Source organism: Vidua chalybeata, chromosome 5 (genome assembly GCF_026979565.1).
Source record: "Vidua chalybeata isolate OUT-0048 chromosome 5, bVidCha1 merged haplotype, whole genome shotgun sequence".
Lineage (NCBI taxonomy): Eukaryota > Metazoa > Chordata > Aves > Passeriformes > Viduidae > Vidua > Vidua chalybeata.
The window spans coordinates 52,390,551-52,406,730 of NC_071534.1; the positions used below are offsets into that span (position 1 = coordinate 52,390,551).

The 16,180-nt window shown below is 37.3% G+C and overlaps 2 protein-coding genes across 6 annotated transcripts in view; both read right to left on the minus strand.

Moving 5' to 3' along the window:
- The window catches only part of GRM8 (glutamate metabotropic receptor 8), a 304,196-nt gene extending 291,486 nt beyond the window's left edge, over positions 1 to 12,710 (minus strand). For both annotated transcript variants that reach the window (XM_053942640.1, XM_053942642.1), the window contains exon 1: positions 12,188 to 12,710. In XM_053942640.1, coding sequence (XP_053798615.1) covers positions 12,188 to 12,697 — 510 coding nt within the window. In that variant the 5' untranslated portion in view covers positions 12,698 to 12,710. The remainder of the gene's footprint in view (positions 1 to 12,187) is intronic.
- Positions 12,711 to 12,958: 248 nt separating this feature from the next.
- The window catches only part of ZNF800 (zinc finger protein 800), a 52,940-nt gene continuing 49,718 nt past the window's right edge, over positions 12,959 to 16,180 (minus strand). For 3 of the 4 annotated variants that reach the window (XM_053942645.1, XM_053942644.1, XM_053942643.1), the window contains exon 7: positions 12,994 to 13,037. In XM_053942645.1, coding sequence (XP_053798620.1) covers positions 13,001 to 13,037 — 37 coding nt within the window. In that variant the 3' untranslated portion in view covers positions 12,994 to 13,000. Of the gene's footprint in view, positions 13,038 to 16,180 lie in introns of all 4 variants that reach the window. The other variant, XM_053942649.1, reaches the window with a different exon arrangement.

Genomic DNA, 16,180 nt, shown 5'->3' on the forward strand with positions numbered 1-16,180 from the left:
CAGCTCTGAGATTAGAGCTTGCCAGGGAAAGTCCTGCAGACAGCAGACTGGTGAGAAAAGACCTGTTCTGGCAAAAAGAAAAGTCACAGGGTGAAAGTTCATTGCATACAGCATGCCCAGGCAGCCCTGTTTCTGCAGAGTTCTCACCCTCTGTGTCCAGAACTCATAATTTTACTATACAGCAGTCTTGTCTGTGTCTGTGGGCACTGGCATTGAGCTATGCCATCTCCTAAGTTTTATTTTATTTCCTTCTCTGAATCCAAAAGAATTTGCCCAAGAATCTCATTTAAGTCATGAGTAAACAGTGGCATAAGAGGGGCACCAGCACTTAATGAATTGTACCCAAGACTGACATTTCAAACCTATCACTTATTTTGCATTCTAAATCTCCAAAATAGAAAGAAAACAAACAAATAAAAAAAAAAAAAAAAAAAAAAAAAAAAGAAAACCCAACTTAAAAAAAGAAGCCCTCAAGTTTCAGGAAAACATGATCATTTTGGTACAGAATAAAATGAATGTTTATTTTCAGTTCAGCTTTATTTGCAGAGCCTTGCTCACAATACTGTATTCATGCTTTGGGTAAAACAACTGAAAAGGAGGCAATTTAAAATTAGGAATCACCTTTTCTAAAAGGTGTGGAATCTCCTCTTAGGTCCTGGTAAATAGATGAGGCAGTTATTCACCACAGAGCTGCCAGAAGTTGCCTATTCTTAGGGATCTTTACTCAAATTAGAGATAAGCAAACAAACTTGTAATGAAATAATCATGAAAAATGGAGGGGAAAAAAACGGTTCCTGAGACACCAAGAAACATACTGGCATAATGTTCAGCTAGAAAGTCTTTTACAAAACTGTTTTGGTTGTTTGTCTTCTCAAACATTTAAGAACACAAGAAGTCGTCTCAGCTTAGTAGAACATACATTTGCACACACTTATCTTAATTTTCTTTAATCCCACACTACTTAAATTCATGCTTTGTCATAAAAATTACAAACATTCATTTGTTCCCAATCACCCTAATATAGGTTGCAGATATGAATTTTAACAATTTTAGTATTATTGGGCAATAATCCAGATACCTTTTCCTGACTCTGGAGCTCTGTTTCTTTGACTGTCATGGTTTCCTAAGGGGGATGTACAGCCTCTGATTACAGGTCAGGCAGGCTTCACCACTTGCTCCTGAGACTGATGACTTGCATATTTAAATCATACTGCGAGTTGGAAAATCTCCTTTCATTGCAAAACCCAGGGGAGAGAACTATGTAAGAGGATACAAGGAATCCCTCGTTAAGGACCAGCTATCTGAAGTACTTATATGCCCCCACCCCTTACTCTTATATCTGATTATCAAGGAGCCTTTATATTCACAAAGCCTTCAGCCACAGAAGTGCTCTATCCAGGGAAGGAGGGCAGTGAGCCCAGACATCAGCCCTCCAGAGCCCCGGGGCACTCAGCTCCACAGGCTTCATCCCTCAGGCTGAGGATTCGCTGCTGTGTGACTTGCCCAAGGTCACAGAGAAAAACTGTACTGAAGCAAGACAAAGGACGTAAGGCTTCAACGAGCACTACCAGCACTAACACACAGCAAGAGAAGTCTGTCACACTCACACAAAGCTCTGCAGCTTGCCATTGAGCCAAGTGATTATGTGATCCATACCAAAAATACCCTGCATTATCATCAGCTTTTTAAATCTTTACTCTCATTCTTTCCCTTAGGCCAGAATTATTTGGTGTGCCTGCAAACACACAACAAAATAGGTATAACTAGAATGGTGAATCTTCATTCCCAAAGCACAAGTTCTTTGCTATTCAGCCCTAAAATAGAAAAAAAGGAGAGGGGGAAAAAACCCATAAGCTTTGAAACTTGGCAGGAATGTCAGGAAATCATACCTTGAATCACAGGGCACTCTCAGCATCTGTTCCAACTGCAATCTTTTCACGCTCCCATATACAGCACAGCTATCTTCCTGTCTTATGCCAGTCACCAAAACTAGCACTAGAAATATTATTTTTTTCTTTACAGTCTCTAATATCCTACACATCTAGTTTCCAAAAGGCTGTTTGGTTAGTACTGGAGATGTGAAGTAGCTCACAGATTATGAGTTTTTGTTGTTCAGATGATATTTGGCAAAACAGTTCCCAGTGGGTTGAAACAAAAGCTCCGAGTGCACTTAGGATTTGCAAGTGGAAGTGTTTGCAACATGCACAAAAGAAATGCTAGTTAATAAGACAAATGCTTACACTTAAAACTTTCTAAGGGCATCATCAAATCCTATCCAACAAAGAAGACACAAACACATTATTTTTCTCTCATGTTTCATGCTTTTACTTTCATTACAAACACTTCAGTTCAGCCTGAACTGAGCACAAAGAGAATCAGCCCTTTAATCCTCAGGACAATACATGTTTTCTTCACACTTTGGAAAGCAAATATAGCAGCTGGTAACTTTTAAATCCTGTGCTTTGTTGTGCAAAAGATGGCAAGCAGAACCATCAAATTTAGGAGTGGAAAACACCAGCTACTTTACCTAGATCATTTTCCTACTGTATAAAAATGTGTATTTTTGTATTTCTATCCAATCTAATTTTCAGAAAGCTAGGAAGTAGGAAATTTGGCACTTTTCTCATCATACACAACTGGATGAAACTTTAGACAACATATAAGAGAGTACTTCTTGGCAATATTTTTTTTTCTAATAATCAGCCCATATTTTAATTCTTGAAACAATATCCTAGCTCTATCCTAGCTCTACCTATAAATGTCTGTGCTCTACTAACTCCTCTTTATGAGTGGAATTTGGAGTTTTAGGTTTGTAGTTTATCCATATTATAAAATTATTATTTGGAGAGGCATGTCTGTGGAGATTAAATTGCCAGCTAAGATCACTATTGTCCCATATTAAAAAAAGAAAAATTTCTTTTAATTGAACATATTCCTATCTATTTTCAGACTGCTACCAATAGTGCATCAACATGATCACAGCTAAAAATTACATAAAGCAATAGAGGACCCATGTTCACTTTCTCTATGTGCCTGCTGGACAAGCCCCACTCAAATACAAAGCCTACTAACAGTGATGACACAATATTTTAATGGACATAGGACATTATTTGCCTCTGGATAAATTCAGTTTAAGAGTAGTATAATTCACTGGCTCCCCTGGAATTCATTGTTCTCTCAAGGATCCTTCCTCACTTAATGAAGAATCCTCACTTCGTCACTAGAAGTCGCACAAAAATCAGATTCTGTTTCCCTTTTGAGTAAACAGAATTCAACAAGTAGGTCCTAGCCAGTCAGCTATAGAAAAACATAGCTATGTACACTACTTGTCTGCATCTCATGAACACAGAAGAAGCCAGAAATTTGAATCCTAAAACAAGTCACGCCCCTGCAGCAAGACATCCACAGTCTTGGGATTCCAAGGCCTTTGCACTTTCTATTCAGTGTATGATATCAGCCCTGACAGCCTATTTGTCTCTTTCTGTGGTTTTGGTTTGGTCCCAGACATCATAGCAGTGAGCACAGTCTGAATTCCCTAGGTTTTTTTATGCTGCTCCTAATGATAAATTTGTTCCTGTCTCAGATTGCCAAGATATATTCTCTTCTCCCACAGCCCTGTCTTGAAAGGTTGTTTGGACTATGTGGTTCACAGCCAATGTATTTACAGTAATATAATAACATAGCAAACATCCTTTACAAAAGCACACATGTATATGCTATATATTCTCTCCCTTCTATTATTAGCCAATAGTGCTAATATAGTGCTGAATTTCAACATGCTCCACTTTATTTAATAGTCCATTTACATATATGATCCAAATAGGCAGGTCAGTCTGGAGACCTCCTGCAACCTCACCTACATTCATACCACACCCCCTCTAGACTGGTAAGTTCTTGTCTAGATGGCAGCCCTCAAGGAAGTCAGCTCTTCTAGGACACTTTCTGTGTTTCAGCACTACTCATAAAACAAAAGCATACACAGGGTACCTGGAGAAGAATCCAGAATGGCAAGAAAACCAGTCCTCTCTTCAGTTAATTTCCTGGGCTTCGTTTCTGAAGCGTCAGGCCTAGAGAATCATTGTAGGATCGATAGCTGCTCCAATGAATTGCATAAAGTAAAACTGTGGTCATAAGTTTTCACTAAGACCTTAATATTTCACAGCACTTTGCAAGCAAAAAACAAAGAAATTTTATCTGAATAACTATTACTTTAGGGGATCAGTGTTCCTGTAATGCTATGAAGTTCCTTAACAAAATCATGCCCTGCCTGGAAGACAATTGCAGTGGCATTCTAAATGTAACAGAGCAACTCTCAAAGTAAAAATCTTATGGAAATTGTTAGGCACTTTTCATAGAATGATACCCAAAATGGGCTATCATACTTTTGCTACTTTCCAGTTTCTAGAAGAGCTATGTACAAAATGCACTAGTGAAGAAGGAATGGAGATTCTGCCTCTACAAATACCATTGCTACATAACTAAATGCTGGAGGCACCTTTAGTGAAAAAAAAACTTAAGCCAAAACTCAAAAGATTAATTATTCCAGCTCAGAGAAATCACTTTTGCTTGTGTCCTACAGCCTCAATTTGTAAAAGAAATACAGTAGGAAGAGATATCTCACAATACCATGGAATATCTCAGCATTGCAATCAGAAATATTTTACTTCAGAGAAGAATTAGAGCCCAGTATCTAGCTGAAGTGCCAGACCAGAAATCCTACAGGGAGGCAGAAAAAGATAGAGACCCTTGTCCCTTTAGAGTGCAATCTTTCAACAAGCATTTCCTTTTTTCCCTGTTATCCCCATAGATAGATCCCTCTCATAAGTTTCCTAATTTACAGATCTTCCTCCTGCTGACACATTCATCCTCACAACCTGCAGAAACTGAGACTCAGTCAGTCTTGCTTATTCAGCATGTCTGAAAAAAAAATTTTCTTTGAAGACTATGGAATTAAATAGCCTCTTGAAATATACTAGCAACAGCAGTCAAAATGTAGCTCTTCTTAATTAACCTAGAGAAAGAAATAAATGTGTTGGAAAAGAATGAGAAAAACAGATGAGTAAAACTCTCTCCAAAGGAAAGTGAGGAATGATTTTAAGAAACTGGCACCACTCTTGTGAGTGTTTGAAATCTTATAAAACCTCCTATCACTTCCATCAAAGGTTTCCAAAGCCTTCCAGTGAGAAGAGGTTCTATCTGATGCAAGTACAAGCATGTAACAACCCATGATCTTTCTGTAAACAAGAAAGATGCATCCACATTCATAGACCTGATCCAGTCCTCTTCTGAAAGAATTTTATTTGTTCTATTGAGGACACAGACAGCCAAGGGCCAACAGCCTCCTAATTTAAGGCCTCACTTAAATGCTTAATTGTCCTGTCAGAAAGATAGGGGACATAGTATCTTGGGAGTACATTCATATGTACTGGGAGTACATACAGATTCCAGCCCAGAGGAGTATTTTGCTCTTGGCTATTTAATTCATTCCTGTGGAATTTGTGTCCTCCAGTAAGACTTTTGTTCTGATGACTACTTTTCTCTGATAAATGCTAGGAAGCACAAGGATATACATTGAAGCACTCTAAACCAGTTTAATCTTAAAAGCACAATATGCTTTAGGGGAAATAATGAGAATGGAAATAAGCAAACACACAAAATCTACTATTCGGCTGTAACACAATAGTGCCTGGTTTCTGATGACAGTCAGAGTGCAGAACTATTCACATTGCTCAACTGCTACTGTACTGAAACAATTAAACACCAGGAAGGAAAAGTCGTCTTAATTTGGTTCTCATTGTAGCTAATAAAATTTACATTGCTGTAGTCAAGCACTGAAAAAGCATCAATGATCCTTGCAGTGTCTTGGCTTCTCTTCCGTGTGACGTATCAGCAGAGCTCTGTACTGAGAGATCAGCAGCAATGTCTGTGCTGGTAAATCACATTATTTCAGAGCACATCTCTCAGCAACAGCTCAGCTGCCTTCACTGTCAGACTGTCAGGACAGTCCATAACTCGGCCATGACCTGTGCCAGCCAAGTCTTCCAATTTTCTGACAGGCTTCAGAAGTCACCATGGGTCAGGAACCATTCCCTCCTGGTAATTTGCATGCAGACCCATGAGTTGGGGGAATAAAGGAGTATGCGATATGGCCGTGGATTATCTGTGTCAGCCATGAAAGGGTGAAATCATTTTCTCTGCATATGCAGTTTCCTTCATTTGAGAGAAACATGTGTAGATATATATAGATATATATATATATATTCCCTGCCCTCAGGGAAGTAGAAAGAAAATCTGATTGTTGGCCTTTAACAGCTACACTCTCTTTGTAAGGTGTTCATGTATTGTACTTATGGAATGATGCAAAACCCTCAACATTTTAGACAGTTTCAACATGCCTACAAAAGCAGGGGAGACATCTCAAACATTTAACTAATGTTAATCAAGCTTCTGATTGTTCCTGTGAAATGCTTAAACACAAGCAAATCAAAATGACAAAAGAGAAGAATAAAAAGGTCAGAAGATGCTTCTCAAGCCTTGTAGCAAACTAATGACAAACAAATGAAAATAACACAGAAAAGCAGATTACCCTTTTGCTCTAACCATGGGTTATAGTTCCATCTAGGAATGTGAGAAACCAAAATTCTTAAACTTTTAGAGGAGTATTTAAGAAACTAATATACTGTAAAATAATGAATCAATGCATCAAGTTGGTTCTGTACTCTCTTGCCTCAAGCAGCTTAGCACAAATAAAATTTGATGCTAATCAGTGCTAGCAGTTTTCACAGAATCTGAAAACCTATTATTTCCTCTGGCTGCAACTAAAAAATTTGGCAAATGTTTCATTATTGATGCTAGCAAAGTGCCTCTTGCACCTATAATTTTATCTTGGTGTTGACCTGGTATTTACCTCTCTTGACCACACACATTTAACCTGGTAATGACAGAAAAATCATGGTTAAGTTAAAAGGGGTTTTCTGCATAATCAAGTGTCTACTGCCATGGAAATATAAAGAGAGATGAACATTTCCTCTATGTAAAACAAGCTCAATTATGAAAAAAAATATAATTACAATAAAGGTATTTTCCAGCTAATAACAAGACAAGATGCTCATGCACTAAACAGATACACGCATGTACTAAGCTACAAAAAAGCACTGTAAAATCAAATGGGATGTATTGGTTTATTTTATAGTTAAAAATTATTCAGAAATGTGAATATTAATCTAGAACAAAAGTAAAATAAATATGTTCTTAAGATTAAAACCTATTTCAAAATGTTTTAGTCATCTTCTCCCTACATACAACAATTTTTCTTCACACTTCGCACAAAATTTTCCACATATGTTTTAACCACCAGGAAAAAAAAAGTCGTCCTATTACACATTTCAAATGGTATGCGGTGGAAAATATTGACACATGTAGCAGAACACAGTGAACAGAAAATGGATATATTTTAATCAGTGCAGCACATTTTTTTATTAATGAATGCCAATATTTTGGATAAAATTCTTGAGCCTCTTCTTTACTTCTTTAAAGTACATAATACAGCTTTTCCATTATGGAAAGGGCCTGCAGTCACACATGGAACAGACTGACTCCTGCATCTTCCTAGAGCCTTTGAAGTCTGTAATGCTCATCAGGTGCAAATATTCCTGTAGATATAGAGTCTAGATCAGGATCTGTGTATGCCCCAGGTTACCTCATAAAAATATGTTTGTGGTCTCTGAAATTAGGTGATAAAATGTTATCACATTTTATTTACATCATATTCCTTTCATGAGATGCACTCCATTGCCATAATTTAAATTCAAAGCCCAGCATTTATGAAGTTCAGTGAGATAAGCCTCTGTACTATGATAATGCCCTCATTTCTGTTGTCTGCTGCTCTGTGCAGGTCTAGAACACAAGGCAGCAAAAGTGCCAAATGGCAGTCAAACATAAAAAGACCTGCAACTAAGCATAAAAATAGCATCATCCAAGTATAGCCCTAGTAGCTGTGCAAAGCTACCAGGCAAAGATATACACTAAAACCCAAAATGAGGCAATGAAACAATCAAAGTGGATAAGCAAAATGCTACAGGAACTAATATATTCACTTCTAGATTTACTGAAAGACACTATCCCTTGAATTTTGGATGGTCGTCATAAAGTTGAAAGTGTTACTCTGTAATGTCATTTGCACTTGTACTTCTGTTCATGTACTTGTACATGTATGAAATGTATAAGGCAAATGTGCATGAAGTGAATATTAGTCCCTTCAGACAGCACCTATTAAAGTGGATTAGGCTCTGCAGCAAAAAGGAAATTTGACCAAAAAGAGGAAATAAGTAATTTAACCTTGGGAGACTGGTGAAATAGAAGGCAAGACAAGGAAAGGCCAGGCAAGGCAAAGTAAGGCAAGGAAGGAACAAAGCTGTCAATGAATATTTTGCTTTATACACATGTACATAAATATATGCATAAAAGCTTGAGATCACAATTCACAAGCATACCGTCCACCCATCTCAATTTGCATGCAAACCGTCTTCCCTAGGCTGCTCCTAGTGAGACACCGGCTAGAAGATGTGTGAAGGTGACAGATGGAGTGTACCAAGGAGTGCAGAAATAGCATGTGGAGTTTAGATGTGAGGACACAAGCAGAAACAAACACCCCCCTTTTTCCAGCAGATTTTAACCACTGACATAAGTTATTCAGACATTAAACAAGTAGAAGATTTTAATACAGGGAACATAACACATGAAGTGAGCTAAGTTACATAGTCTCTTGTTTCCTCCAGGCCAAGTCTGGGGGGCCTGGGAAACAACCCAGATACTCATAAGTATCACACAAAACAGATAAAAGTTCCCATCTAGTCATGCCTAAGCACCCTAAAGGAAAACAGAATTTCTGTAAAACAAATACAAGGATGGATGTGAGAGTAATATTTTGACAGATTGAGTCAATAGGAAGGTTTCCTTTGTGTTAGTGAGAGCTGCTTAACTGAGACAGCCAGTTCCTCAAAAGATCCTACCAGTCTACAGTCTCTTGTCTGTGTTGTCTTTGTGAAGCAACCCACTCCTGATGTTTCCTGATAAAAACAATTTAAAATTATAGCAAAAACTAACAACCTGATGATATTCAAGGAATAACAGGTCCACTTTCACATAATTGTATGCTCCAGTTATTCCTGTATGCCTCTGGAAAGTCTAAAACCATCAGCAGGTGAAATTTAGTCTGTCCAAATTTGTGCCTTAATGTTTTGGACCTACTAAGGGTAAGACCAACAGAAAATCAGCTGTTAAGCAGCAAGGCACCTCAAAATTCACAGAACGAAAAAGGAGAGAGAAGAATTCAAGGCAAGCCATTTGATCAGGAGAAAGGCTATAGATAGGGGTCATTTTCTGTGGTGGCCTCCCTCCCCTCTTCTCATGGAAACACTTAGATAGAAGAATACATTTACTATCAGTTTGTGCTATCCACCAGATCATCAGATAGAACTATTGACCTGTATGTTTTCTGTCATAAAATCAATAAAAGAAAAAAAAATTGCAAGAAAAAGAAAAATAGCAGCATAAAAGTTCAAGCTGCTGAGAGAGAGCACTTCTTAGATTATCTTTGTGTATTCACACTGAGAGATATAATATACTTCTCACAATTTCATTACAAATTAAAATTTCGCCAGACAATAATGTTCTCAAAAATATGTAGTCCTGACATTTAGGAACTTCAGAGCAGGTATTAAAGCAATACTGAACTTCAAATTACAGGTTCAGCTTTCTAAATAGTACTGTTAAACAGAAATATGGAAGAATCACACTCATCCTGGATAAAATGGAAACAGGCATTTGCATGATGGTGATTGCTGACTTCAATGCAAGAACAGACATTTACCCCAGCTGAGGGTCCTACCTTGACATATACCAAGGTACAGTAAACACAAATTCATGCCTGGAGCCCCTATGAGCACAGGCCAAGGTCCAGGTCCTCAGCTACAAAGTTGTGGGGATGCATCAGCTGAGAATTTTAGCCTATGTCTTTGGTCCAAATACAACCCAAACTGGATTATACATCTAAGTTTCTGGAAAATGACCCTCTAATTTCCTAATCCTCTTGACTATAACCACTGTGAGTGGTTTCTACTGTGCTTCTAACCCAGAGCCTTATCCAGAAGCCTTTATTCATGAAGAGATTCACTTTGGAGAGGAAAGTGTAAAAACAGACTTTGCATGCTGGTCCATCACCAGACATTAAAGGGTATAATTTATCTTTTTTTTTTTTTTTCATTATTAAGAATATTTGTACAGGATCTATATTTAAAACTAAAAGAGATGTCTCCTCCTTTTGCCAGCAGCTGTGTTACATCAATTAAATGGGTAAATAAGATCTTTCCCCAGAGGGGATATCACATGACCCTCTATTGATTAAGACTGCAGTAGAATGTTATTTGCAATCTTATTGCATAATGTAAATCAGGAGGTAGCTGTCAAGGTTTCAGAAGACAAATTGCTGCTATCTTAGACAATTCATAGGCCTCTTTCCTTCTTGCTGCTCTTAATTCACAGTTAATGCATGTCTTACCAGGCTTAGTTTCTTAAATCAGTCTATAGAACCCTATTCAACTCAAAACTGGGTGTAAGTCATAGTCTACATGGCCCTGCATTACAATGGGTATTAAACTGACCATTCCATCTATCATTATTTCATATATATGCATTATTTAATAGGATAACACAACTTCAAAAAAGGATGTGAACTGAAAAATAGACACCTCCTGCAACATGCCTGATGATTCCCAGGACAGAAAAAACCTCCCCATCAGGCACAACTCAAGAGGCGTTCTCCATATAGAACATTTTTTAAGGTTTAGCTCAGTTCTGTGTACTTGATTTTCACAAGTAAAACATGGCTAGAACTAGTCCACTACTCTCAAACCTGTGCAGTAACTGCAGCTGAGCATCAGTTTTGAGACTGGAAGGAACACCTGACCACAACCCAGAAGTCACTTTGCTCCTCCACTGAACTGTAAATCCATCATTATTTCCTTTGAGGGAGAGCCAAAAGGAAGGACTAAAATCTCCATTCAAATGACTGAAATGCACTTTGCTGAGAAACCATTAAAAAAAAGGCCAATCTTTCTTTACTACTAATCAATCTCAGTTACAGCAATTAGAAAACAAGTGCAACAGTTTTCAAAATACATAACAGCAATATTAAACATTACCAGAATCTTCTGCACCAAAGTCAAAGAAATGGTCTTTAAGTGGGTTTTGGTGATTGTAAAGTTGTATGAAATAAGGCAAGATTTCTGTATGGATGAAAGGAACAGTGGGGTGGCAGGACAGTAATAGATTCAGACATAAGTTACAATTGTTCTGCACATAGAAAAAAGTGCTCAACTTACCATCATCTGTTTGCCATTACAAAGGATTAAAAATTAAATATCTGCTGCCTGATCATTTCCATCCAAGTTTATTGATTAGAATGTGTTAATCTTCCCATCTAACTTAGCAAATTTACAAGTGGCAGGTTTCCTTTTCCATTGCCTAGAATGTCTGAGCTTCATAAAGTATTTGGAAACAAATGCCACCAGAAGTGTTGCCTAAAAATAACCTCTCACAAAGTGATAACAGAGTCTAGAAAAAATATCACCTTGCAGAAAATATGGAGGAGGTAAAATTTCAAAAAAATCAAAGATTTTACAGTACATTTCATTTGGCTAGACATGCACATCAGTAGCACTAGATTATTACTGGCATATCTTTCTATGTAAGGAAATTATCTGGTCCTCAAAAAAATTTATTTGTATTAAAAATCTTATTTTTAATTCTCCTGGAAATTTGAGAAATTAATCCTAACATAGTCTTGATGAGGATAAATGCTTAACATGGAGCAAATTTGAGTAGTATAAAAGTAAGGATACGAATTTCTAAAGAGTTATAATGTGCACAGATTGCTCAGAGCTTTAAGAGAGGCACTTGGTTCCTTAAAATAGGGTCTGCAAACACTGTTTTTAGGTATTTTTCCTCCCTCTGCTTTGAAAGGGCATTTCAGATTTTTCAATGTGAAAATTTCAGATTTTTCAATGTGAAAAGTGTCATTTCAGATTTTTCAATGTGAAAAGTGTCCTTTCTTTTTTGAAGGTATGACAACACAACCACTTATTTCATTGTCCTTGAAATTAAAAAAAAAAAAAAACAAGTTACTTACCTTAAAGAGTCTTAAAATATTTGCGACCATAATGGACACAGAACTTGCTGCAGCACCTATCACACCTGATATCTTGTCTGGTTTAGTGAAAATAGGTGGGTCACCGTTTGCACACTTCACGTCTGAACCATCTTTTTCTATCAATGCTTGCACAAATGTTAGGGACTGCTCCAATGCATAAGTGTCCCTGGAACACGTATCAAGGATACGGACACCTAAGGTGATATTGGCAAGAAGATCAGGGTCTTTATTAATTTGATCAACTGCATACAGCATTGCCTCTAGTCTGTGGATCCCCTTCTCCTTCTTGAGCTCCCCACAAGGCACCCCTCTATCCCCTTTTGCATGAACGGGGAACAGTCCTCCCAAGATGATGTCCCCATCCAGTCGAATGGAGTGGGCATATTCCTGGCCGTGAGTCCTTTGCATCAGAGTGAGTATCCAGTAGAACTTGGCTGTTAACAGGAAGAAACAATGGCAGGAAACCAATCGTTTGCCTTCGTATACCATTTTCTCTGAAGACGTTGTTGCTATCCAGTATCCAGGTTTTCTTCTTGCTAAAGGATGAGGCTGACCATTTGAAGCTGCACTTTCTGGAGGCTACCATCAGTGCCCAATAAGTAATATAGAACCATGCGGTAGGTAGGTAGAAAAAAAGATCTCAGCAGAAGTACATAAAATGTGTTTTACAAAAGATGTCCACTGATGGAATGGGTTGACCAGCTTTTCTGAGGCGGTTTTTCAATTGCTGTTAATTGATGGTGAGGAGTAGGGTAGTATGTCTGGTCCTGATGCTAAAAGGAGGTCAGTAGCTTATGTCCTTGTATTTTGCCCTACAGCTGAGGTACTTCTGAAAAAAAAAAATAGAAAATAATTTTAAAAAACAGTGAGAAATACCATTTACTTCAGCAGTTTTATACCTGTTACACAGTGTACTTACTTTTGAATAGCAGTTACATCACCTAGGTTTTACTTTCAGTGTGCTCTAACTTAGCAAATCCTGGCCTTCAGTGAATTTGAACACCTGGCTGCACTGTACTATAAGCCAGGAAACTGATGATGCCAGCAGAGCAAGAGCCGAATCAGGGGAACTAAACTTAGCTTGGTGTTCAGATTCTGAACAGTAATTCATATTTACTTTCATGTTGCATGGCACCCAGAAACAGACCTGATCCATAACACATTCTATTTTCTGTTTTGCTGCATTATTCTGTTCAACTTTATTATTCTGCTCCAGCCTACAGAAGTGCAATAACCACTTACACTCTCACTCCTGGAGAGGGCTCATTTATGACAATGGAGTAATCAGGGTGCCTGAATTTAAGTACACCCTTCATCCAATGCAGTACAAGCACATTCAATTCATTTGGATGTTAGACTGATTATTTCTCCAATGGAATTCACTTTGAGGGGGTTCTAACTATATATCTAAATCTCCTTCAAGATAATGTCTAACTAAATTATTTTTATGAAAAGGTAGCTGATTTCTCAAGTAAAAAGAGCACAACATGTTATGTTAGGAAACCAGCTAAACATCCAACATTCCTTTTCCAACGTTTGACTTGAGCTGAGATTTAACATTAACAAGGTCTATTTTCTCTATTCTCTGCTTGCATTTGGACCACATTAAATAGGAACAATGTTGTGACATTTGGAGGGATCCCACTGATTTTAACAAGATGAGGATTTCAGCCCACATATCTAAACACCTGACTGACTGTTATAAATATCTCCAAATTGCCCACACTTTAATTCTCAAGTGAACGCATTTATTTATTTCAACTCTTAACAAAATTATACGTGCCTCAATAAATTTTTAAACCTCTGAGGAGAAGAAAGGGAGAAGTAATTTTACCTGATACTAGATAGGTACACTGTGGGCAATTGCATCTGAACCAGTCTCTTAATACATCTGTTACAGGCTATGGAGAGCAGTGGACATCCTAGGGTACAATTTACCTTATCCTTTTTTTTACAAAAATTTTACTTACTATGAAATTGATCACACTGAACAAGTGCCTATATCACTGCCTGGACAGAAAATTCAGGCATCAGGCTCATCTGTAAATATCTACTTTTTCCTTAGTGATCTGACTGGTTACTACCAAAAATATGGTCACACATGGAAGACAAGTACAGACAAAACCACAAAAATTTTATATATCATGTGGCAACAAAACTCAAAATTCACTTTGATAATGCTTTAAATTGATAATCCGCATCTTACACTAATTTTGTTACATGATTTCTTTCCATGATAACACTAAGCTCACAGAAGTTGAAGTAGTCTTCAAATGATGGCTATTTGAAGACCTGAGAAAAAGATTCACAATGGAAAGCCTTTTACTGAATGTGAAACTATCTCACTGTGATCTGGTATTAGAACCAGTTGAAAATGAAACATTTGATAGGTATGAATAAAATTGTTGCAATTGAGAACAGCACAGAGGACTTTGCATGCCTCTTGACATTTCGTTTTGCTTGAATTTGGCTCAGGGTTCAATCCAAGCCGTACAAAATCTGTGCTGTTTTATGTGATAATCCCATCACCCTCCCTTGGCTCTTTTTAGGCATACAGGTTACAAAGCTGCCTGGGCTTCAGCCCAGTGAGCCAAACTCAGAGTCATTCACAAACTGAACAACTTGACTCACACTACAGTGCAATTTGATCCAGGCCCATGGGATATTTCTCATATGGTCCACACTATAGAGAAAAGCTTGAACTACTAACTAGACACAATTACCTGTTGTTTTGATTGCCATAGTAGGAAAAAAAAAAAAAACAAAAAAAAAAAAAACCAGTTACGGGTTAAAAATAGTAATGAGTAGACCTAAAATAGGTATGGAGGCAATTTGCTTTATGGTTCCACAATGAACTCAGTAGTCCATGCATGTATATACAAACCAGGCAGGGAGAAATTCACTAAGGCAATAAAAGATAGGACTACTCTTATTTAACACTACATGGAGAACAAGAAAGCACCACTGACAAAGGAAAAATATTCCTGAAGGAAAGAAACACTACTTTTTCCCCTTTCTCAGCTGCAGGTTAATTCCTTACAGCCAAAGAATGCCCAGAAATTAAAGCAAATGTCAGTCTTCATGCAACAAATACTGATGAATTCAGCTATTGCAATCTAAATTCTAACAACAATAAAGCTACAGTGAGCCCAAGATCATCAGTCTAATACTTTATCTGGAACTGACTGAAAATCAAATGAATTGGCAGTTAGCATTTTTCAACATTATAGCCTTCATAAGCATTAATTGCTTTGCCTCATCTTGCATGGTTTCCTGAAAAGTATGTTTCTTAGCTGCAAGTGTCCACTGCTTGTCTATAAAACAGAAATAAAATGTTTAAGTGTTCTTTTTAAAAATTTAAGACCTTTTAGTCTTTTTTTAATGTTACCTAAGAAATAAAAGCTTCTATTATACTGCCTAATTTATTCATGGCACACTGCTTTTTATATATTGATTAACATTACCTTTTACAGAACATTTTAAGTCTGTGTAGCTAAGCAGAAAGCATATGATGTAAATTAATTCCATTTTTATCAATGAATTTTAGTAAAAAAGCACAGGCCTCTGGGCTATAAAGCCTGAATGAACTTTTCTTATGTGCAGAGATTTCATTTGAAGTAAAATGCTGTCCTTTTCCAAATGACCATAAAAGTTTGAATTAATGCAATATATTCTTGATTTACCAGGTTCCCCACTGTAGTAGCTGGTGTTCACTAGAAACTTGAGTTCAGAGAAGAAATTCATATATTTCCTCTGCACAGCCCAAGAGTAGGTGCACCACAAAGCATCTCTTCCAGTCACCTTGTAATACATGCTTCTCTTGGGTTTATTTCATTAAAAATATCTCGCATTATCAGAACATATTGCTATTTTTAAAGTCAGTATTTCAGCACAAACCTCCACTTGTTCTGCTAGAATATATATTTATTTTTAAACCTAAGGAGGCGGAGTACTGCAAGACAGAGGAGATGG